At 39.7% G+C, this 25,469-nt stretch overlaps 1 protein-coding gene across 1 annotated transcript in view; it reads left to right on the plus strand.

Moving 5' to 3' along the window:
• The window catches only part of Nrxn3 (neurexin 3), a 1,620,870-nt gene that overhangs the window by 761,207 nt on the left and 834,194 nt on the right, over positions 1-25,469 (plus strand). Inside the window, 5 exon segments of the mRNA XM_037210977.1 lie at positions 2,695-2,814; positions 11,048-11,429; positions 13,166-13,356; positions 14,150-14,323; positions 19,006-19,032. Coding sequence (XP_037066872.1) covers positions 2,695-2,814; positions 11,048-11,429; positions 13,166-13,356; positions 14,150-14,323; positions 19,006-19,032 — 894 coding nt within the window.

Here is a 25,469-nt window from a genome sequence, read left to right on the forward strand (position 1 = left end):
AAGAACTCAGCTGTCTTTGTCTGACTGATGCTGTTTCATTGGCTTTTTAACCAAGTCTGTCCAATTTGGGGGGTGGGGTGAGAATCCTCCCTGGATTAGAACTTTCAGCTTTGCAAGCCTAAGTTTGTGTTTTAACTTTTGGCTTGTGTTAGTATCAATTTGTATTACTTACCAACTGAGTCTCCTCTGTGAGACGCAGGTTAACTTGACACCCCTTCTCACTTTCCCGAAATTTGCAGTGGGATTTAAAAATCACTTTCTACTAGCATGGTGCCTTGACCTTTTGGCTTAAGATAAATGCCATTGACACTTCACTTCCAGAAGATGAGTTTTACAAAAGCTCACTGAAGTTGGTCAGTGTGCTACATGAAAGTGAATATTGAATAAGATTCCATGTCATTTTAATGAATCTAATGTGCATCTCCCCCACCCACCCACCCCCGCCCCCGCCCTATTCTTAGAGTACTGAGAATTAGTGGTGTTGGAAATAGCAGGGCATGAAAAGCTCCATTAATCTTTCCACAATTTTGATTATAGGGCATCACATTGTAATGCTTTAAAGTTGAATGGACAGTTGAACATTTGTGTTTGAATCTGGCTACCATGCACATTTGCTGAATACCTTAAATGCCGTACCTGTAAAATGCTGGCTTCTTGAAAACACTTTGGGCAAAAACAAAGCTTCTTTTACATTTCTGTAGCTAACATGATGCTTAGGTAGCATTGTCCTGAACTAACTGCATTTGTGCTTGTCATTCTCTCTCTTATCTTGTCCCTAATCATAAAAATTAAGTGATGTGAAAAAAATTGCCTGAAGAACAGATGTTCCCTCAGAGGAGAAGTTTTTAAATAGCCTGTATCTGTAACAGTTCTGCCTCCATAGCCATTGTTTTTCAATTACATCTTTGCTTTCCTCTCTCTTAGCAAAGCATTTGTGTGTTGAATAAAGAGGATGAAAACATAAAACACAAAGGCAGATTTGCTTGTTCTAAGAACTTCTGCTCTTCTAAAAAGCACCAACATGATATGGTCCATTTTCTCCCAATGCCCTCTTAGTGAGGGGTTGGCAAGGGGCCTATGCATCCATCTGAGGCTTGAGTTGAAGGAGATAATGAATGGGTCTCCCTAGTGAGTTGAAATGTAGGGGGAGATTCCATGTTGGTGGGTGAATTCAAGATAACATCAAGAGGCAATTGTGAGATTAAATAATAGTTGTTTGTTAGCAAATTCTTCTTCTAAGATTCATACACCATTTGATGCCATAGGTACGGGATTTGAGATTCACTGGATCCAACCTGGGTTTTGTCACTGAATGTTCAAGATTCTTATTCATTTGAGTTGCATGTTGGATGGTGGATACATACCACAAAAATCTGTTTGTGGTTCAATTAAAATAAAATTCTTCACTTTAGCGCCTTTATTTTTCAAGGGAAAAAGAAATCCCAAACTTTAACTACCTCTGGTAACTCTTACAGCCAGTCAAACTGGAAATATTAATTGCTCAATATTTAAAAGGTACAGCTTAGAATTATCTATAGATTTCTACCTAGCTGATTTTACTATTTTCTTTCTAAAATAGAGTATCATAGCTTGCTCTCTTACATATTTTAGTACATTTCAAGTCTTTTTAAGCATAAAGTTGTCCATATGTTGACTGACTCATTCAGCAATACTTAGTCATCAGCTTCTGCGTGGATGAGCCCTGTGCCTCAGAAGGAGAAGCTTGGTCTATGGCCACAGCTTCTCTGACATTTTTGTCTTCCAGTTTCCATATTGGGTCAATGATCACACACATTCTGAAGTTAATTTCTTTTCTCTTGCTAAAGGGAGTGTTTTAATGCCTTGTGTTTCCCCGTCTTGCAGTCTTTTGCTGTTAAACACTACAACTCCTTGCTTCCCAGGCCCTTCAGAGGCTTAACTTGAATTTCATCTTGACTGTCTTTAACATGGATTCTCTTGAGACAACTTAATTTATTCCTTTACCTAGTGGTGCTTTATGTGAAGCACTGTTTTGAGCTGTACATGTTCAATTTTGAAATTTATGTTATTTCCTGCTTTGGCTCTTTTGGTTTTTTTGTTTGTTTGGTTAGTTGGCTTTGTTTTTTTGGAGGATGATGAACAATGAGAAAAGCCTGGGTCCTCTCATGTTACCCCAGGGGTATTAATTACAGTGTTTAAACCTAGACATAATTTCTATGTGTTGCTTACTTTTACAATTGTTATGGTTGCTAAATTCTAGTAAACTGTGGGTTAGTGGAAATGGCAAGTTAAAGCAGTAGAACTTGAATTATTTCTCACAAACTTGGTAAATATTTTGTAAAAGCCACACTTTTGTACTATGCTTAAAGAAGCAAGTGACTAATAAAAATATCCAAGATATCCAAGACTTAGCAAAACAAATGCCAGCTGCTTAGAGATTGCTGTAAATCTTATTAAGTGTTTTTAGTATTTTAAGACCTCATAACTCTGCATGAAGGAGATATTTAGTTCCTTCATTATGGACGTGAATGTCCTTCACGTTTCAATGGAGATGTCTGCTTTTGGAGATTGATACAGAGGATTCTATAGGAACAGTGGACATAGGATCCATGGCTCTCCTGGGTCATGTGCACCAGTGTGGCTTTGACAAACTTAATGCCCTGAGCAGTACTTTGAGAACGGGTTCTAACTTTTGACCCTTACCACCATTCTTAGGCAAAGGACCTGAGACCCTGTATGCAGGGCAGAAGCTCAATGACAATGAGTGGCACACTGTCCGGGTAGTGCGGAGAGGAAAAAGCCTTAAGTTGACAGTGGATGATGACGTGGCTGAGGGTAAGTGTGGCTACGATGTCTGCTTTCACTGTCTTGTCTGCCATTTCCCCTTTAGAAAGTTTCTGCTTATTTAGTGGAAACTACACATCCTGCTCTCTATGGACAAGCAGAGGCAGGGCTAAGAATCCCCTTCTGTATTTCACAATCCTTTTTCTTCAACTTGTAGTGTACAGCTAGGCCACCATTCCAGTATCATTTCTTATCAGGCTTTCTCTTTGCTGTAGAGTCTATCCAGAGAACAGGCATAGAGCTGTATAGACCCCTCCATTACTAATAATTAAAAATGCCTGATCAGTCACCCTCTATGTGTCTGTTGTCTCCACCAGCTAACAAATAACTCTTTAATAGAAGGAAGTAGGGAGTCCAAAAATACAGAATGTCACAGAGAACGTAATAAATACTAGAAGAGTGTGTGGTAGAAGGTGCTGGACCTGTTTATTTTAATTATCTGTTCATTTATTACATTATTATTCACTAAGTACCTACTGTATGCCAAGCATTGTTGTGGGAAGAACTGGGCATATAGTGATGCTCAAATAAGCAAATCCTCTGCAGATTTGTGTTTAGGAAAGCAATGTGTAAATGCATGCACCCATATGTATGTAAATGAACACTGAGAGTCCCACGCCATGTGCAAGTGCTTCCTGCTGACATGCTATATGTCAGTAATATTCTAGAATAACAGAAGATAAAAGGGGCACAAAAATTACCCACTTTCCATTATTAAACCAACTGAGTAGATTAGAAGGAACTCTGATGTTTGAAAATGTTAAGAATATGTCTTGAGATTCTGATGTAGGTGGGTAGGATTATAATTGTCCACCAGATGAGAAAGCAACCAATTGGGGTCGAAAAATGAAGAGGGGCTAGTGAAGGTGGACTCACTCTCGGATTTTGATGGATAGTCATAATTAATCAGTCAACGATCGCGAGTCAGTTGCCAGCCTAGTATCCAAACACACGGCATGCTAAAGTCACTCCATAGAAGAGACTTGAGGCATCACAGGGCAATTCCATGGGACTCTGCTGTCATCTGATCTAGCCTCAACATTAATTCCCTGCAGGATGTTTGAGAAGCCGTTCACTATCCCTGACTCTTGTCTAAAACAGTCTGCAACCTCAGCCTTTGCCACGGGTGCCTTCTGCGAAGAGTAAGAGAGTTGGGACAGTCAGAAGCCTTGGGTTTAATATAATCAGTGCCAGTAAATTGTTTTATGCCTTTAGAAAAGATAGACAAAAATCTCCTTTTCTTCATCTCACCATCTTTAAACTTGAACTTTTGTGATTTTTAAGGCCCTTTTCATCATAAATGTTCTGTGACAGGACAGTGGGTCCTAAAATTTAATTTTAATTTATGAGCCTGAGCTTCAGTACTTCTAGAATCTATAATCGTAGTGTAATGTGTGTGTGGAGAGAGAGAGAGAGAGAGAGAGAGTCTAGACAGAGGAAAAACACACAGCATATATTCAGTCACCATTAGATGCTGTGTTAGTTGTTTTATGATGATCAGTTCCTTTAATCTTCAATAATTCAGCATATTCTTTCAAAATAAATGTTCCTATTGTCATTTTACTGAAGAGGAATGGGGAGGTTAAAGCTGTGTAATTAAGCTTCAAATCCACGTCTGTGTGATTCCTGGGAAGGAAACAGTTCGCTGCACTTCACAATCCATCAAAAGAAAATGATTTCTCTTCCCGTGCAGGCAAAAACATAATGAAGTGGGTAGGGGCGAGGTGGGGGAATACATCTCAGGATGTCGGCCACGGCACTCTGTCTCTTCCACCCTAGAAAAAGAAGGCACACAGAGCCATACCAATTATCCCATTTACTCCGCTTCCACAAAGACACAGCTCAGTCATTGCAAGTACTTTCTGACCTATAGGCCTTCAGGGTAACTTAATGGTATGAAATGAATATAGAAAATGAGATGAAAAAAAAATGACTTCGTTGTTCAGAAGCCACTTTCAATATGCATTAATTATTCAAACTGTCCCCATGAACTGTGAGATCAGACTGGGGTCTGCAAATGCTATGGTTTTGAGCAGCACAAATTCCTCTGGTCTTGACTGGTTAAATCCCAGAATGAGGCAATTCACAGCATGTTATAAATAGCGGCCACTAGGTGGCACTCTCACCCCAGTCTCACTCAGCAGTGAATTCCATTTATTTTCCTTGAAAACCACAGAACACAGGCCCTGAGAACAGTCACAAAGAACTGCAGAACTAAGGGTACAGTAATCCCTGGCCTTGCACATTGTTCTTTTATAGAACCTTTGGAATAAAGGCAATTATGTACTGTGCTTTCTGTTAGCGCTAGCAATTAGAACACAAGGCTAAGCTGTGGAATGTCCAAGCCATCCAGTAATTTTATTTCAAATTAATGAATTCTTTTACTTTCAGCCATACCCCCTACTTTAGTGCTGTTGGAAGATAACAGCTACAAAGTAGAAAGAAATTTGGGAGAAAAGAGTTTGATTGTTTGTTTGGTGTTTTTGTGGTTGATTTTTTTTTTTTTTTAAACAGTGAAATAAGCTTTGGGAATTGAATTTTAGTTTATAGAATTCATAAAATCAGGCAATGAATCTAAAATATACATGATTGTAAGTGGTGTCATATTGGCTTTCTTAGTAATCCCTTTCATGCTGTTTAAGGTCCCCCAGTGTGCCAAATTTCTAACTAGTCTGTACAAATGACATAAAGAGTAGGCCAGGCTCACATGTCATCAAAAACCAAGAAAGAAATAGTCTCCAACCTGGTATTTTTCATTTATTATTATATAATTGTATTCTTGGAAAAGTATTAAGTTCAGTTGACAGTTAATAAGGCTTGATTGATTGATTGGGCTAGATTTCTATTATTAAGAACAAATTAAAAGAATGCTTGCTTTATGCTCCTTGGAATAGTGACCTAATGTGCTCAAACCACACACTTGGCCCAGAACTAATGGCTGGTATAAAAAATCACTCCTCTTTTCACTGTTCTAGCCCAAACTCACTTCTCTCTCCCCCACCTACAGTGTGAATAAAACATAATTTGTCAAAATCTCCCAACAACAAATTATTCCTCATGTTAATAAAAAGTTGATAAAGTAAAAATATGAAATGTTAGGTAAGAAAATGAAGCTCTTTATTGCAAGGCTCATTGGGAGCTTTTGATAAGCGAATGTACATTGCTAATCATCAATAATTAAATATGCACTAGTTGTCTAATATATTTGGTTTCAGAAATTTTTCTAGAATAAGGTATTTGGGCATATGCTTTTAAAATGTGCTGAGACTGTGGAGAAAAGTGCTTGGATCTAGTGAGGCTGGAGAATTGTGACAAAAATTTGAAAATCCCTAACTTTTTTGAACTAATCTCCCATGGTTAGAAGCTATAGGAGATCTAGTGCCTTCTCCCAGGATTTCCCAATGCTATCATCATCATCATCATCATCATCATCATCATCATCATCATTTGGCTGAATTCATACTTTTGTCCAGGAATCATATGGAAAAAAAATGGCCATACAAATTCTTCCCTTCAACTTGACATTTCAAGTATGAGCATGATGCATGTCCCTGTAGACGAATTGCTAACCATGGTTAGCAATTCGTCTACATGTCCTCCCACCATACCACTGAAGCTTGCTGAACTCAGCCTCCACTGTATGCCATGAGATGCCCAGAAGGCACTTGAGTGCTCCATTTGTAGAAAAGAGCTTGCTTGTAATGTAAATGAACAATGATTAAAACATTCAAAGAAAGGAAAAGAGCGACTGCAGAATAATTACATTTAGCCAATGATTAAGGTCCTAGAAACTTTCTAAATCTTGTATGTGCTAATTCCTTTAATCCTGACAAATTCATGCTCATTTCACAAATGGCAAATGGAAGAGTAAAAACATACACTCAAGGCAACCAAGTGAAAAATTCACGGATCTGGAGTTCAAATCCAGGGAAGTTATTCCTCAGAGCCTATATACTCAACCACTATATGCTCTAGCCTTATGGGAATTTGCAGATCTGGCCAGAGTTCTCCTGGGGTTTATATTCATCTTCATTCTGAGGGGGTAGTATGTGGATGGCTTGTTATCTGCCAATGAGCTATGGAAGTGACTGCTTCTAAGGACGAAGGCAACAAAGTTGCTTTAGGAAAGATGACCAATTATCATGAATTAGGTGGAATGGCATATGCTGCCCAGCTGTGGAGAAGTGTGGACTCTATTACAGTTACTACATGGCAGTGGTAGCAGATCAATTCCATTTGCTGTTTTTTCTGGGCAAGGATATGGAAAATGAATCAAATTTTTCTTCAAAGATAATAGCGTATACATATAAAGATGTGGTCTGTATGCTGTGTGCATCTGGATTCAGACTGAAGGGCTACCATACCACCTGTTTGGACCTTAACCAAACTGCTTCACCTCTATGGTGACATAATGATGCTATCAATAATTTAATGGTAGTAATGTGTAGTGGGTAGCCAATGTAGTAGGTAGCCAAGAGAGCCAGCGCATCCGGATCTGGGTTCTTTAGGGTCCTCTCTTGGCCCCGCCTTGTAGGCGTGACAGTTACCAAAGCCTCAATGGGGGTTGGAACTTCCATATCAAAGCTGGAATGGCTACCCAATATGGTAATGATACTTGTCATAGTTGGAGTGCTTATCACAAGACCTTGCATATAGAGATAGGTAGTCCTCATTTCTCTTCATTATCTTTCACTCAAGTCATTTTTCTTTCCTCTGGAATTCTAGGGCAGCCTTTCTGAGGTATGCATACACTTATCAATAAGTGAGGAAAACATTTGGTCTACACAGGAAATTCAGAAGTCAGGGTCTTGTGCAGAGTTCTCGGTTACTAATATGGGTTAGATGACACATGGATTTGTTTTGTCCTATTTGGCTAGTTTGTTGGAAGTTTCAAATGTCAAGCAGGATTTTTTAAATGTTTTTATCAGATGCAGTAATATAGGATGTTTTAGGGTGTGTGTGTGTGGTTGGTTTGATTTTAATCTGTGTAACAGGGGAGTGAGTTTCTTCAGCTAATAACTGTTTCTTTTTCTTTTCTTTTCTTTCTTTTCTTTTTCTTTTTTTTTTTTTTTTTTTTTGAGACAGGGTTTTTTCTGTGTAGCCTTGGCTGACCTAGAACTAGCTCTGTAGACCAGGCTGGCCTCTAACTCACAGAGATCACCTGCCTCTGCCTCCCAAGTGCTGGGATTAAAGGCTTGTGCCAATGCCACCCAGTCCCTTGCCCATTTCTTGTCCTACTTATCCAACTTTTTCCTCTGCCTCTCTTTTAGCTCAACCAATACCCTATGTACCTTTGTTCTGCTTTATAAAACTGCTTTTTATGGTAGGCAGAATTTCCTCAGTCCTCAGTCCTGAAGATGAGCTTATCTAAAATTTTGCAGAAATCTCTTAGCTGCATTTAAAATTGACTCCCTGATTCCTTTTGGAACTCTTTGGATCACGAGGGATGGCCGTTACTTTCTGGTGCTTCACTCTGAAGTTTCTGTGTGGAAGGACATGTGTGAGGCAAGATTAGTGACATCCCACCCAACAGTTCTCTGACTAGGTGCAGGTTGTCTGTGATCCCCTTTCCTGCCACATTCTATACTGGTCCCCACACCTGCTATGAAGAGATGGGGCCAAACTGGAGTTGGGTGCTTATGTCAATTTCTTCACTGTTTTAAAACATGTGCATTTTAGGTTGTGTTCATTTTATGACTAGTACAATTGTCAATATTAAGTAATTTCGTGTCCTAATTCCTTTTCCTAGTTACTCAATTGTTAACAAATTTATGTTGCATTTTGAGTTTTGCTCTAACTATAACTTATGTATTTAACGAACATCATTATTTTATTTTTGCTTATATTAAAAGAACAGTTTGACACTAGTTGTCAAAACACCACCAAGCAGCTCATCAAATTTAATCCCTGATTTCTGTGCTCATTTGCAAATCTTTGAATCACTTCTGAGTTTGTGTCTCGGGAGGCAGGACCTATATTTAAAATCCAAGGAGGTGAACAAATTTTTCAGACATGGTTGAATCTCTTAGACTCAAGCTAAGTTATCCAAGAAGACCCACACCCACCCTTTCTCTTTGACGCTTAAATTCCGGAACAATAGAGACAGGAAGAAATGTAAGATGGCTGGACATCATATGTTATTTATCAGTGAGACATCTGATGGTTAAACCATAGCTTGATTTGACTGAACCTCGGAATTTGACTGAATGTTCACATGAGCCCCATTCAGGGTCATACTGGCCATCTCCACAAGAGCCAGACTGGATTCTTTAGCACGAAAATCACGGGTTAGTGGAGTAGGCTGGGTGTTTCCCAAGTTGCTTTGATCCAACTAAGAGAAATAGTTATTTTAATGGGTTGGACAATGAGCACACAATTTCCCTTGTAAACTTCCTTAGTCTTTTAGTTTATATCACCTCCCTGTCTTCTGGAAAGTTATACAAAAGTAAGTAAAGGGATTCTAGGAGTCCCTTGAAAGTGGAGTTTCTTAAACTAGAAGGTGGCTGCACTATAGAAGAGGGTTATCAGGAGGGAGTTCAAGGGTGAGAACACAGTTTTGTTACAGCTTTGTATGAATTTTCTATAGACATGTTGAGGAAGCCAAATTCAACTTCAGCCATACTCATAATGTTTTCCTTGATTTTGTTTTTACAATTTCCATCTCTGTGTTTATTTTAAGCCCTCTTTGTTCACCATCACTGTGCTAACCCTAGCCACACAAAAGTCATGAAAAGTTTATTCCTGTTGCTCTCAATCAACTGGACCACCCTTGACAACAAATGTCAGAAATTTACCCCAGAGGAGCACTGAGTGTGAAATGAAGCCTGACATAGTTTATAAAAGTCCAGATTTTCTGTGGTTAGTTTCAGACACCAAAACAATCTTTATTTTCCTCTATTTTCTCTAAGTCTTGGTGGTTGGTGTCTCTTCCAGTCAGTTCAGTGCCCTCTGGTTGCTACATGGCCTCCAGCAACTCCAAACTTTCTTCTTATTCCTTAACAAGGCTGGCTTGCAATGTGATTTCCTTTGCTGTTCCAGCAAACGTTCTGCAACAGAGTATCATACAGCCAGCTTGCATGGTTATCAATTGGGTGCTCTTAAGAATGGGTCTGTAAATCAGCCACATGAGCTTTGCTGCATCAAGAGTCAGAGGTCTCACAGATCAGGCCACACACCCTGCAGCCTGGCTATCCTCACACTGTCTGAGAGGAGCTGGCAGGAGCAACTGTGATGACCCTGCAATCTTCCTCCCTTTCCTCATTGTCCAAGAATCAAGGATGACCTGACCACAGCACATGCTATAAAATATGCATTAACTATGCAGTGTAGGACCTTCTCTCGCCCCTTGGAAAGCTTTAAGGAGAAGGCCACTTTGTCTGATTGAACTGATGACTCACGTGGGACCCCTCCCATGCTGTCTGTGGAATTAACAAATCTCCTAATAAAACTTTTACCCCAAGAGCATTTATCTCAGCTCCTTTCTCTTGAACCTTCATTTTTGTTTTTACATTTTTATTTTTGAGACTAAAGCGGAATTATAACACTTCTGTCTTCCCTTTCCTTTCCCTAAGCCTTCCCATTTACCCTTCCCTGCTTTCCTTCAGATTCATGGCCTCTTTTTCATTAACTGTTACTGCACACACACAAATATACACACACACACCAGATATATGTTCCATATGTATATGGAATACATACACCATATATGTGGTGTGTGTGTATATGTATATGTATATATATACATATATATATATATATATATAATACAAACACACACACTGTTTTGTTTTTGTTTTTTGTTTTTTTCTGAGACAGGGCTTCTCTGTGTAACCCTGGCTTTCCTGGAACTCATTATGTAAACCAAGCTGGTCTCAAACTCAGGGATCTGCCTGCCTCTGCCTCCTGAGTTGTTTCTTGAATGAAGAAGATGAATGGCGATGTCCTTTAACTTGGGTTCTCAGTAAGCTCCCAGTTTTCTTTCTATGAGATGGTATTCTCTGCAGCTGACTGAGATCACCAGTCAGGAGATCGACTTGGGTTGAGCTACTACTTCACTTCCTAACAAAGGTCAGGTCAGGAGTGCATTATGAACTATGGCAAGTATTTTGTTTTCTGGAACAGAACTCAGAAACTTAGAAACATGTTTCTCCTGTAAGATGGAGTAAGGTAGCTGTGAAAAACCAGAGTAACTTTTTCCATTTCTACCTCATTTCTGATTTTACAGGTACGATGGTGGGAGACCACACCCGCCTGGAGTTCCATAATATTGAAACTGGTATCATGACTGAGAAGCGTTATATCTCTGTGGTCCCTTCCAGTTTCATTGGTCATCTTCAGAGCCTCATGTTCAATGGCTTGCTCTACATTGATTTGTGTAAAAATGGGGACATTGACTACTGTGAACTGAAGGCTCGTTTTGGACTGAGGAACATCATTGCTGACCCTGTCACTTTCAAGACCAAGAGCAGCTACCTGACCCTTGCCACCCTCCAGGCTTACACGTCCATGCACCTCTTTTTCCAGTTCAAGACCACTTCAGCTGATGGCTTCATTCTCTTCAATAGTGGTGATGGCAACGATTTTATTGCAGTTGAGCTGGTCAAGGGGTAAGTAGCAGAAATCACTTAGTTGATGCTGGCTATATTTACTGAAATATCATGTAAACTATGGCTGTGAAGAACACTGTCCATTTTACTCCCCAACCTCTGTTCCTGTTAGTACCCTCCTTGATAATAAAGATCTACAAATGACTAGGGCTGGAAAGGACAGGGACTCTTAAGATTATTTAATGGAATTCTACTAAGTTGATGTTATAAATCTTTTAATTATGAAATACATACAGTTCCTTGTGTAGCTGAAGTGTTCCTGTGTCCACCCAGCTCCTGCAGTTGCTCAGACCCAAGTAAACACACAAAGACTTACATTACTTACAAACTGTATGGCCATGGCAGGCTTCTTGCTATCTAGTTCTTATCTTAAATTAACCCATTTCTATTAATCTGTAAGTTGCCACTAGCTTGTGGCTTACTGGTACTTTTACATCTTGCTTCCTCTGTGTCTGGCTGGTGACTCCTGACTCAACCTTTCTCTTCCCAGAATTCTCTTCTCTGCTTGTCCCGCCTATACTTTCTGCCTGGCTACTGGCCAATCAGCACTTTATTTATTAACCAATCAGAGCAACACATTCATAGCATACAGAGTGATATCTGCAGCACCTTTGAAACTATTTTGCGATAAGCTTATTCATATAAACTATGGCTATGGTGTATTATAAACATCTTTTGGGTATTACTAATTGTAATCAACAGATATGTAGTAAGAAATGAAACCTACTTATTTTTCAACCCTACTATTAGCATTACAATTTTTATTTTAAGGGGAGAGCATGGACACAGTCTCCTAATACCCAAAACCATGAAATTGAATTTCCTGAATTTAGGGACATTGCAGAAGTTAAGACTCTAATTTTTAAACCTCTCTTTCTCTGCCCTGTTCTGCTATAATATATTGTAAAGTAGGGAAATAGGAACAAAGACAGAACTGGGATGTAGCTGTTTTAATAGAGTGCTTGCCCAGCATGCCCAAGGTTCTGGGTTCAATTCTAGCACTGCATACACCAGGTGGATGTGATCTCACATGCCTGTAAATCCAGCAGTGCTATGATAGGGACAAGAGGATCTTGTCTCTGTGAGATGGCATTCTCACCAGCTGACTGAGGTCACAAGTTTGGCAAATAACTTAGGTTGAATTACTACTTCACTTCCTGACTGAGGTCAGATCAGGTGTGCACGATAAACTATCCTGAGGCTTGTCCAATCTCAGCTAGATAGCAAATTTGGTGTCAACCTGGGCTTCATAAGACCTTGTCTCAAGCAAACAAACAACACATTGACCAATATTGATTAGATTTTATTACTGTTGTTCTTTTGTATTTTGTAGGGTCTTAACTGTACCACTTCTTAGATCTATATCTTCCTATGAACCATTAAAGAAGTAGACTTTGGGCTGGGTACAGGTACATGCCCATAATTCTAACACTAGAGTCATTGGAAGGAAGATTGTGAGTTCCAGGCTAACCTGTGCTATATTGTAAAGTCTTGACTTAAAAAAAAAATCAAAAAAAAAAAAAAATGAAAGAAGAGTCTATCAGTCTGTGAATATGGAACTGAAATGAAGTATGATCCCATAACTACTGACAGTTCTTATAAGTGTATTTAATTGCTGTGCTATGCTTGATTAGCCTGGGAGATTTGAAACCCCTTGTTTTGGATATATATGTGATTGCCACTGAACCACTTCATGGTACCTGAAGTGATTGTGTGTTTTTCCCCACTTCTCATAGGTATATACACTATGTGTTTGATCTTGGTAATGGTCCCAATGTGATCAAAGGCAACAGTGACCGCCCCCTGAATGACAACCAGTGGCACAATGTAGTCATCACTCGGGACAACAGTAATACCCACAGCCTGAAAGTGGATACCAAGGTAGTCACTCAGGTCATCAATGGTGCCAAAAATCTGGATTTGAAAGGTAATTCTTATACAGAAGTTTGTATTTGACAGCCCATCTCTCAACAGAAAAGTTGTTTCCACAGGGAAACTCCAGGTTAAGAGTTCCAGCCATATGTTTTGTTCCACACATATGTACATATTGGAAAGGTGTTGATTTATACCATAAAGCCACTTACCCAGTTTCTATGCAGAGCATGCCTCAAAATGTTTTGTGATCTTTGATAATATTAGGAATGTGTTTTGGGGGTCTGAAAGATGAGGTGATAAGTCAGGGCTATGTCAAAATGTAATGGGGGTGTGGGGGGATTCTGAATCAGCTAACTCATTTTTGCTTGGGTGACATTGGTAACAATGCCTCAGCCATATTGAGTACTGTATGTTGATACATAAACCAAGAGAAGGATAGTAGTTGGTACTCTCATTATGGGTTGTTAGGCCTTTGATGGGATGTCTGTAAAACTCTCAACATGCTATTTCTAATAAATACATAAAAACTGCTCAACATATGGTTGTTTTGTTGAAAAATATGGTTAAGTTTTACTTCTTTTAACTAGGAGTCTACTTCATACAGTTGATATGGTGATTCCAACTCTGAGATGTTGAACACAAATGAATGACCTAGAAGAAATATTTAGGTTTTTGATATTAGTAATTTAGAGAGTCTGGTAATTATTCTTACTTTAACTGACCCATACACCCCATGGTTGTGTTATCATCATCTAAAAAATAGTCTAAGTTGTTAAGCATTTGTGGACATGGCTACCACATCCTTTCTCTACTTGGTCTCTTTTACTTTGTGCTTTCTTTTCTAGGTGATCTCTACATGGCTGGCTTAGCTCAGGGCATGTACAGCAACCTCCCAAAACTTGTGGCCTCCCGGGATGGATTTCAGGGCTGCCTGGCCTCTGTTGACTTGAATGGGCGCCTGCCTGATCTCATCAATGATGCTCTCCACAGGAGTGGGCAGATCGAGCGGGGCTGTGAAGGTAGAACCTCTCTTCTTTCTAAGGCACAGCCTTGTCACAAGCATCAAGCCTCCTTGCTGCTCTGCCAGTGCCTCTTTCCTCAGTTTACCCATTCTTTGTCATTCTCATTCACCATCCAACAGTGCATCCTAATCAGTGTCCTCTTGTCACTGGCTGAGTATGCCAGACATGTGCCATGAGCTCTAAGAAGGTATGCTGGCAGATGTCCTTCTAGGTTCACATACTCAGCAGTGAAGTACCTTCCTTGTCATGGGCATCAGGCTTCTCCCAATTTGTGCCTTTATTTTCATAGTGGCTGAAAGGGCACTAGAGATTTCTATTTCTATTTTAATAATGGTAAAGGACAAAGCAAAGAGTCCAGATTGATATCACCATCTATAAAATGCTTCCTATTTTGGCTAACAATAGCTTGATCATTAATGCAAATCCATTGGGAGACAGAGAAATGATGTCAGAATGTCACGATGATGGAAGGAAACTAATATTTATTGAGTACTTACTGGATCAGGCTCTGCTTGTCAGTCCCCAGTGTGCTGTAGAAGGAATATCCTTAGCACCCTCATGAGGAAGCCCTGGATTAAGGTCCAGGTGACATTTGGTAATTTACTTAACCATTTAGGTCTATCTTTTCTTTCTTTGTGAAATGGGACAATAATAGGCACCTTCAAAAGTAATATGACTAAATCTGAAAGATACAAAGTGCCTGATACATAGTGGGTACTGGATAAATGTGGGATTACTGTTCCTGAATATTATCTCATGTGAGACACACAATAGCACTGCATGTCTACCCACGCCGCACAACAAACCATGCTCAGCCTGTTTCTGTAGACACTGAAAAGAACTAGTCTTTCCGGAGCTGTGATGACTGTAAGAACAACTTAGCTTGAGCCAGCAGAGGGCAGCAGTGAACACATTCTGGGCTTACTACTGCCTTCAATTGGCTGGAGAAGTGACTGCAGGTCATCTACTGGCAGAGGAGTTGCCTGACAGTCATCAAGATCTACTTATGCTTCCCTCTGGCTGAGCCTTATGGTACTTTGTGCAACGCGTTGTATTTTCTTGCATCCGTTTTCCATTTTCCATGTCAAAACTGTTCATTTATTTCCTGTGTTCAACTTCATGAACACTGCTTTTAAAGCAGCTTCCATTTGAGTTAACTCATTCCTTCAAAGCAGAATTTTGCAAATGCTTCTCAGGCTAACCTGTGCTAAAAAAGATGTTTCCCTTTGCCTGAGTTGGTTGTCTGTGTTGGACTAGTATTAGAAGGGTCACCCCTATGATCTGCTTCCAGTTTTCCTTCATCCAATAATACACTTTAAATTCTAATGACCATAAATATGGTGTGCGTGTGTGTGTGTGTGTGTGTGTGTGTGTGTGTGTGTGTGTGAGAGAGAGAGAGAGAGAGAGAGAGAGAGAGAGAGAGAGAGAGAGAGAGAGAGAGAAAGATGGGCAAGAGGTTAAGAATCAAAAGGCACTTGAAGCAGCCATTTTGTGTTTTCCTGAAAATGCTGCACAATTTCACTCAACTCAAAAATTTTTTGGACTTACTGGTCTATTCATAGTTCTTCAGATGTTAAAGGAAAATGCAAGAAAAAAAATGAAGTGTTTGGCATTCAACTAAGAATCTTACTTTAGAAGGTTTGGGGTGACAGGAGCTGAGCTTATTCGAGAATGTACTATATCAAGTTAAATTAAAGTATGAAATTATATATTAAAAAGCACAAGACAGAGCTAGAGAGATGGCTAAGGAGTTAAAAGCAATCCTGCTCTTACATGGGATGTCCGTTCAGTTCCTAGCACCCAGATAAGGCAACTCACTGCCACCTGTAACACTAAACCCAAGGATCCAATGCTTTCCTCTTACATCCACAGACACTGCACTCACATACGTGCACACATGTGCACACACAATTGAAGTTTTTTCAAAGAAAGGACAAGGTACTATTTACATAGCAATGTTTTTAATTATGACTTAGGTTATTCTGGTTGAAAAGTTGGGAAGAATCCATTTAATCCTCAGGTTATATTGCCCAATAGAAATGAAGTAGAAGGAGCAGGGGGGATGTCTTAGCAAGGCATGCTTGTACATGCTGTGTAAGCATGAGGAACAGACTTCAGATCCCTAGCATCCACATAAATGCTGGGTATATGTGGCAGCTCATCTACAACCTCAGAGCATAGGAGACAGAAATGGGATCCCTGGAGCAAGCTGACCAGGTACATTAGCTGAATCATCAAGCTCTGGGTCCAGGTGAGAGATGGCCTCAATAGACAAGTTACACAGTCATTGAAGGAGATTCCTGACACCAGCCTCTGGCCCCTCTACACATGTGGTTGCATACCCACAGTATCCATACATGTACTCATACCACACATATGAAAAAAAAAATAAAAATAAAGTAAGAAATGTAGTGTAAGTCATATATAGAATTAAAATTTCCCAATAGTTATATTTTAAAATGTGTAAAGTAACAGGAAATTAGTTTACATTTTATATCTTATCCTATTTAACCCAATATATCCCAAACATTAGCATTTCAGTGTGTGTAATAAAGTGATTAATGGATATTTCTTATCCTTTTGATTACATTAAATCTTAAGAAGCTTGAGTAATTTATATTTGTAGCAGCATCTAAGTTCACAAAATGCACATTTGAAGCTCTGTTGTCACGTGTGTATCTGGCTGCTGTATTGGAAGCACAGCTCTATACAAGGTCAGACTTGAGGTTATAAAGAAATGAAGCTACAGTACTGGAATAAAAAGAGGTTAAAATTAACTTTTACAAAATGTAAAGAGAGAAGGAAGGGCTGAGCCCTCCCTACCTAGGAGAGCTTTAGGAGAAACAGTGAGAATGCTAGCAGAAGGAAATTACCCATCACATTGGGAGAACTGTCCCCTGGCTTCCCTGAAGCTCAGCGTCAGCTTGTGAGATCTACCACATGCATTACGGTGGACTCCAGCCTTTCTCTAAGTACCATGATTGTTCAAAGCCGGATACTGCGACTTGATGGCTCTCCCATCCATCTATGGCAAAGCCCATGGGCCTAATCACATGCACTCTATTGCCATGGAGATAATTATGATGGTTGCCCACCGAGCATTAAGACTTCCCTACTGGTTGGGATGAAGTGGAGGATGAGTACCAAGCGAGGGAAGATGGTCCTTGTTTATTGTACACAAATGACTTGATAATTAGCTTAAGTGGCCAGGAAAAATAGCCAAAAAGTAGGTTAAGGCATAAATTACTATCATTGGTAGTTTGCAGCTTTGTGGATAAGGCCCCTGAGAAGATCTTGGGAGGCTTTTTAGGATTTTGTGGAAATAATACTGTGAAAGGTAGGAGGGAAGGAAATGGGGCCTGAAACCTTAGAGAGACTACAAAAGATTCCATTCCCATGAGTCTCTTGCACACAGCGTGTGACTCCTAAGACTGTCTTAGAGTACAAGGCACATGGGATGTATGGGAAAAAGAGCATGCCATTTCTTCATAGAGAACAGTAACCAAATTGGGGATGGATGTCATTACCAAAAACCTTGACCTGAATCTACTTAAGATGGTGAATATATGGTTGTGTTTTTATATATGTAGGCTAGACAGACTACTGTATAGCATATGCTCTTGCAAAAGTCAGTGGCATTGATATTTTAAAATCCTTTATATCCCTAAGGAATAAATGTATTATTTTCCCATTATTTGATCCACCAAAAATTTGTGTAAGAAATAAAAAAAAGTTAGAAATTATTTTCAAATTTAGGAACTTGTTATTCTTTGGTTCTCAGGGTTTTTTTGTTTTGTTTTGTTTGTAAGAATGATCTTGAGGTAGGCTTTGATTTTATAACTCTGACTTAGAAATTGTCTGATTTCTAGCCAAAGTCTAGCTGTGACTTTTGGCTTCTTATTAGGGGCAAGGATTATTTTTTTAAACAGTGCCTAAATTAACACTTGGCTTGTAAACACCTTTTCCCATGTTGAGATTCGCTTAGCCATAGAAGCTAAGGTTTGTTGATCAGAGGTGATGTTCCAGCTATAGAAGGTAAACATCTGGGAGAAAACATTATGTGCTTCATTCTGGAACTAGCATGAATCAATAAAAAGGACATACACTTGGTGCCTTTTTTGCCCACAAACATTTGGTTATATTCCTGCAAATTGAACAACAACAGCATTTTGGTGTCCCCAGTGGGTCGCCTGGATAGAAATGCATAACTCTGGTGCCATATTCCTTGGTGGCATTTTCAAAGGTGCAAGGGATTGGGGTGATCGAGAGTCGCCCGCGCTCAACTCCTAAATGTTCCAAAGTATTTTTGTGGGCTTTGAATGTGCACATTTGTCTTTCAGTCTGGCCACACACTCCCTTTCTCTCCCGGCTGTCTGTCTTGGGGTTGGCTGTGTATGTGTGGGAAGACTCTCCGTGCCCCATTGCTTGTGCTTTGTCAAGTTCACTGTTTCCCTGTCCCAGCTCTGCTGACTTGGCTCCCAGGAGGCCTGCTCTGCCCTGGTCTGCGCATCCCCTTGTCTGTGCTGTCTCTGGTGACCTTGTTGAGCATTTCAAGTGTCTGTCTGAGTGATGTTGGCTATGCAGACTGCATTTTTGTTTCTGTGATGTTACCCAGTTGACTCAACTCTAACTAACCTCTGGTTATTGTTTTCGCTTTTTCTGTTCTTTTGCTAACAAAGTTGCGTTGACCAAAGCTGACCTGCAAGGTAGAGAAGGCTCTTGTACCACTTTGGAGTGAAAGATGCCCTGTGTGACCCTTGGTATTGTAATGTTAGAGGGCTTCTAGCTGTCAGACCTCTTAGAGAACAGCCATTGTTGGGGAGGGGGCTGAAGTCAGTGTTCTTCCAAAAGGGTGACAGAAATCTGAAAAGTACACAATGAAAATAATTGTAAAATGATATATCATGGCGATAAGAACATTACTCCATTCTGGGTAGAACCAAAGAGGTTTTAAGCATCTTATACTATGACTATCTCCCAACAGGATCGATTCCGGAAATGATTAATGTTTCTCTCAATATTTGTCATGGGGGGTCTGGTTCCTTTTAATTTATTCAGCACAGATAGAAGAAGAACTTTGAAAAGGAAGAAAAAACTACTTGAGTTCTTAATTTATTACTCTCTAGGTCAGGAAGGTCGTTTTCTAGAGTGGGACATTCAAGTGCTTGGACCTTGTGAATGGCCATATCATTTTCTCTCAGCTCATTTTAAAAGAAATATTTTAGGCATGTGGGAGATAATCATGTCATTAAAACATTGCAGAGATTTATATTTCCTACCGGGAATTTTGGTTGAGCACTTTAATTTTCTATTGTGTGATCTAAGCAGAAAAAACACTCTTGGGGAAGAAGAGGATCTGTTGGTTTTATCCTGAATACCCTACAAAAAACCACCTGCCTGGGAGATTGGGAGATGCCCCTGAATATCTGCAGGCGGAAGCTGCTGCTTCTGTCATTCAAAGAGACACCTTGCAAAGTCAGTAATGGCTTGTCATTCCTGTTGGGTCAGGCTGCTTTGACTCAGAATAGCAAGGGAGGAACAGAGCATTTTAGCTGTCTTAAGGCAAGCAGGGCACAAAGCCTCAGATAGCCGCTGCAGAATCTGCAATCAGACCAAATTGTTAGAAGTAGTGAAGGCAAAGGTAGTTTTTAAAAAAGTAATATTTTATCTCTGGGATCATTTCCTTTGCTGTGACTTCCTTGTTATATACTAAGTGGGTAGACACACTAGTGTCTACCTCTCGGGGGGACATAACTAATAATGCCATTTGATTAGATGCAGTTATTTTCTCTTCATCTCTTCACAGCAAATTGAACTATGTCCCAGTATATATTACAACTTGTGAAAAAGAACATATACTTTGAACTTCAAGCACGCTTTGTAACATCATTCAGTTTTAAAGCAGGTAGCCCTTTGTGGTAATGTTGTCATTTTAGGCACGATGCTCAGTTGTCAAAAAAGGGATCCTGACATATTCTGTAAGCAGAGGACAAGCAGGAGGAAGATTCAAAATACAGCATGAGATAGTCTGAAGTGGATAAAGCTCCTTTAGACCAGATTTAATAGGTTAAGTGAGAAAGCTATGTATTATGCTCAAGTTTACTGTTCTTCAATATACATGGCTTTTGAATTTCTAAATGCTAGCTTGGAGTCTTTCATTGGGGACTCCGTATGTGGCAAATCATCTTAAGGTACCTATCTGTATTAGTAACTTTTCTCATTGCCATGACAAAATGCCAGATGAAAGCTATTTATGGAAGGGGAGTTTAATGTGGTTCACAGTTTAAGAAGTAGTACAGTTCATCACGGCAGGGAAGGACACTGGCAGGGCACTAAGGGCCGGTTTCATTGCATCTCATCTTCAGTCAGGAAGCAGAGAGTGGAAGGGACTTTGGGACAAGTTAAGAAACCTTGAGCTTGTTCCCAGTAACCCACTTCCTCCAGGGATGATCCATTTCCCAAGGATTCTTCAACTTTCCAAAACTTCCACTAACTCAGGGCCAAGTGCTCAAACATTTACACCTATGGGGGAATATTGCACATTCCAACCACAAAAAGTATGCCAAGGGGGAGGAATAGTTTTTGACAGTTACATAAAGGAGAAATTAAACTCTCTGGTTATTACAAATTGTCCACCAAATGTATACATACTGGGGGAGAAAACACATCAAAGTACCTTGACATTCCCCTTTATAAAAGCATGGTCAGTAATATGAGTTTTAAGTTACTCCTATAGTGCTATAAACTTTCCTTTTTGTAATACAAAACTCTCCTGCTTATCTCAAGAGCCTCTGTCCTTGTGATTGTTTTGGATTATCTTACTCTTTCTCTGTGTTATACCAGCTTAACTGTAGGATACACTCACTTTCAGCTTTAATTTCCTTGACATTGGTGGATATTACTCATAAGCTGACATATTCAGTGATAAATTGCAGGCATAGATCGTACTAGTTAACATTAAGTGCAAAGGGTAGTAAGACATATAATACAGATATGATGCAGTTTACAATGCGGAGGCAAAGGGACTCTTTTAAAGCATACATAAGAATGAGCTATGAGAAGTGGCATTTGTAGTTTGGGTTAATAATCAATAGTTTGAGTCCTCTTGCTAGTATATTGCATTGTATTTATATAATTTAAAAAACTTCCTTAATTATTGTGCTGCTTGGTTTAACAGGAAGAGTGCCAGCTCTTCCTGTGTATCACACAGTTAGCAAGGAGTGTGGATTATGCTGTCAATGTATCAGAGAAGCCAGTAAATTGGCCAATAATTATATTGCAGAATGAAAACTGTTATCCTGGAGTTATACATGGTGTCATGTTAACACAAAGGAAGTTAACTAGCCTGTATGGTTAAGAGTGGTTAAGGTAAGTGTTTAGGGATAGTTTCTCAGGTAGAATTTTAGCTGACTCTAGGTATTTTCCAGGTGGATTATTAAGGAAGTTCATTTAAAACTTGGCTGGTACAGGAAACTACAGACAATTCAATTGATCTGAAATAATATTCATATGAAGATGTGATAGATGATTTGGGGTAGGGAGTGGAAATAGAATGGCTGACTTTCCATGTAAGCAGTACTGAAGATGTTGTAAGTGGAGAATTGACATTTGGGTCCAGTTTGTATTATGTAAATATTTCCCTTCCCTCCCTGCAGAGTAGAAATCGATGAAAAGGACAGGAATTGAAGGCAGAAAGCAAAATGAGAAAAGTGAAGGTCCATATTCTAGAGAGAAGGGACAAGTTTCTAGGCCTGGCTACTCTACCAGCCAAGGGAAGGAACATTTTCCTCCCAGCAGACCCTCTGGATATATAGGATGAGAGCGAGCTCTTTTTCCTATTTTCTCCATTTCTCTCTGCTATGCTGTATTTCTCATTAATAACAGATACACATTGTGACAAAAGATTGCAAAGAATACCTTACTGACTGTTTCAAATTCATACCGGCTCTATATGAGGATGCAGGAGGGCTGTGTGTCCTCAGTGGAGCAATGGAGATGCCATCAGGCTGAAAGGTTTTGTCTTGGTGTCCATGTGTCTTGGATAGCACAATCATGCCTATGGAATACATGGAAGAATATTTATAATTTCTTTTGGTTTGCAAGGAGAATATTGCCAGAGAAGAAAAAGCCCTGTAAATCTTCCTTATGTAAGGAAGGAGCTGAAAAACCATGAAAGAAACAAAAGTCTCTCTGTTTGGGACGAAGGCAGGTGATAAACTGTGAAGAATAAAAACAATGCATCATCCAGCCATCCTGTTCATCACAATTGCTTCTTCCTTCTGTTCACTGTGGCTTTCCTGAACGTGTCTTCTGTTTTGAATTCGATGTCTTCTTTTTGAGAAATGGTAGCTAGTGTGAAGATAGTAGGCAGGAAGGTGAGGCATTCAGGATTAATTAGATCAGGGTGATGGGAAGATTAATAAGCTCAGACTTATATGTTGGCTATTAGTAGAAGGTCAATAATTTTGGGTTTGAATGCCTTAAAAAAATCTGACATTCTATTAAGGCATCTTAATTTTTTAATTTAACTTTTGAAATTTGTTTATTTACTCAGGTAGGTGAGTGGCTTGCACATGGGAACATGCACGCCAAGTTCAGAGGACAGCATTTGGCAGCAAGTTCTCTCCTTCCCTCATGTGGGTCCTGGGGAAGGAGCTGAATATCATCAGCCTTGTCCATTACTGCCTTTACCCCTCACTGAGCCACCTCACTGGCCAACTATTAAGTCATTTTTAGCAGAATCTGACATCTACCTTTACTTTGCTGAGGACATTTTAATTTTCCAATTTTGTTATAAGGCATACAGTTAGTTCTTTATCCCATTTTCTTCGAAGCTAAGGGCTGAATCACATTCTCCATTGTATTTTATGTAACGACATGTAACGCTTTACTTAAATCAAGTCTTCAAAAATAGTTTGGCTTATGGGGAACAATAAAGAGGGACAGGAATTAAGCTGAATGTCACATAGTGGTTCTTGCTTTTGTCCCTCAAGTTTGTGGGATTGTGTTAATATGACCTACTAACTCCATAATGGGTTGAGTTCTGTACATCTCACCAACTCTGTACCCTACTTAAGCAGGAAGAAAAGGCCTAATTTTGTCAGCCAGGAGAACTGATAATGCCATGTATTGACTTGGTACAGGGGAATGCTATGGACTTGCAAACTATACCCTGCCTTCTCATGACCTATACTGTTATTCCCATTTATAAACTTTTCATGTTATTCCACTTAATCCTCACCATGTGCAATAGGATAAATCATCTCTATCGTAAAGATGTAGAGACTAAGTTTAGATAGGCCACATTTATACTAATAGTGCTAGAACTGGATTTTAAAGCTATATTTCTTTTCCTACCATGTTTTATGTTTTAACTTTTATTTGTCTATCCTCCAGGTAGACACAATCCCTAGATGTCCAGAAAGCATCTGGATGACTTTATGATGGAGAATTTTCATATAATATTGACTATTGTTTACTCAATACTCATTTATCTTAGATAAAGCTTCTATTGCTGTGATGAAAAACCATGACCAAAAGCTACTTGGGGAGGAAAGGGTTTATTTTGCTTACATTTCTATATCACAGTTCATCATCAAAGGCAGTCACGGGAGGAACTCAAATAGGGCAGGAACCTGGAGGCAGGAGCTGATGCAGAGACCGCGGGAGGTTGCTGCTTACTTGCTTGCTTCTTATGGCTTTCTCAGCCTGCTTTTTTATAGGACCCAGGACTACCAGCCCAAGGGTGGCGCCAATGGATTGGACCCTCCCACATCAATCACTAATTAAGACAATGTCCAACCTGCTCTCCAACAGCCCAGTCTTTTAGAGAAATTTTTATCAGTTGAGCTTCCCTCCTCTCAGATAACTCTAGTTGGGTCAAGCTGACATAAAACTAACCAGCACATTTATTAAAGTATTTTAAGTTACCTTTATTTTGCTAGGCCTGTCCTTTGAAATCCATCCTTCCCTCTCTCTCTTTCTTGCTCTTGCTCACTCGCTTATTTTTACTTACCCTCTGTTGCTACAACACATTACTAAGTCAGTGCTGAAGGGGAAAAAGTAAAATCTGAGAATGAGGTCTTAGTTTGCATTTTTGAAAGTCACATTGACTCGTGAGGCCTTTGTTGTTTTTGACTTTAAAAAAAGGAGGTGATGTCATTATTGGGCATCTGTGGTCCAGGCACCCCCAAAATAGGGTGATTGAGCAAGAAGGACAACAGCTATTTTTGTCTCCCTTATCCTGCCTCCTCTAACTGGATCAAGGTGAACTCCTGTTTCATTATTGTCATGGATATCACTTCTCTCTTACCATATAAACATAGACTTTGGTTTATGAACCATTGGTGATTGTGGTGTCCTATGGCCTGGTTCATAACAGATTCTCAGCAGTTTCATAACAGAGATTCTCAGCAGTTCTACAAGCCAACTGATAAGACAAAGAATGCTGTAGCTTACAATGGACAATGCTGGGAGCATTATATACCACTAAAGTCAACAATGAAGCAAATCAACTTATCTTGGATGTTGCTGGTTAAAAACAGACCACAGGTCAAAGGCTTCTGGGGAAAAGAACTGCATGGGGGCATCTTAGCATCAACTACTTCTCATGCCATGTCCCAGTATTGCATACAACTACTTCCCATGCCTTGTCCCAGTATTGTATACTCTGTGTATCATGAGGGGGATAGAGTGACTAAAGAGCATTGAGATGTTACTGAAATTGGCACTAAACCTTGCCACTCATCATACTGATGGTATGATCATCTCATCTGCCAATTGAGAAGTCATGAGCAACTGGGTATTGGTAAGAGAGGCTTTGGTACCTTGATGACCACTGACATCGCCCCAGTTCTACCTTGTAGCTGAAAGTTTTTCTGTGGTCTGCCTGGTCCTGTAGCTGCTCAGATCCAAGTAAACACACAGAGACTTATATTATTTAAAACTGCTTGGCCATTAGCTCAGGTCTACCACTGGCTAGCTCTTACACTTCTGTTAATCTATATGTTGCCACATGTTCTGAGGCTTTATCTGTGTGCTATTATATGCTGCTCCCTTGATGGCAGGCTGGTGTCTCCTGACTCAGCCTTCCTTTTCCCAGAATCCTCCTTATCTGTTTATCCCACCTATATTTCCTGCCTGG

Source organism: Peromyscus leucopus, chromosome 14, assembly GCF_004664715.2.
Source record: "Peromyscus leucopus breed LL Stock chromosome 14, UCI_PerLeu_2.1, whole genome shotgun sequence".
NCBI classification, from domain to species: Eukaryota; Metazoa; Chordata; class Mammalia; order Rodentia; family Cricetidae; genus Peromyscus; species Peromyscus leucopus.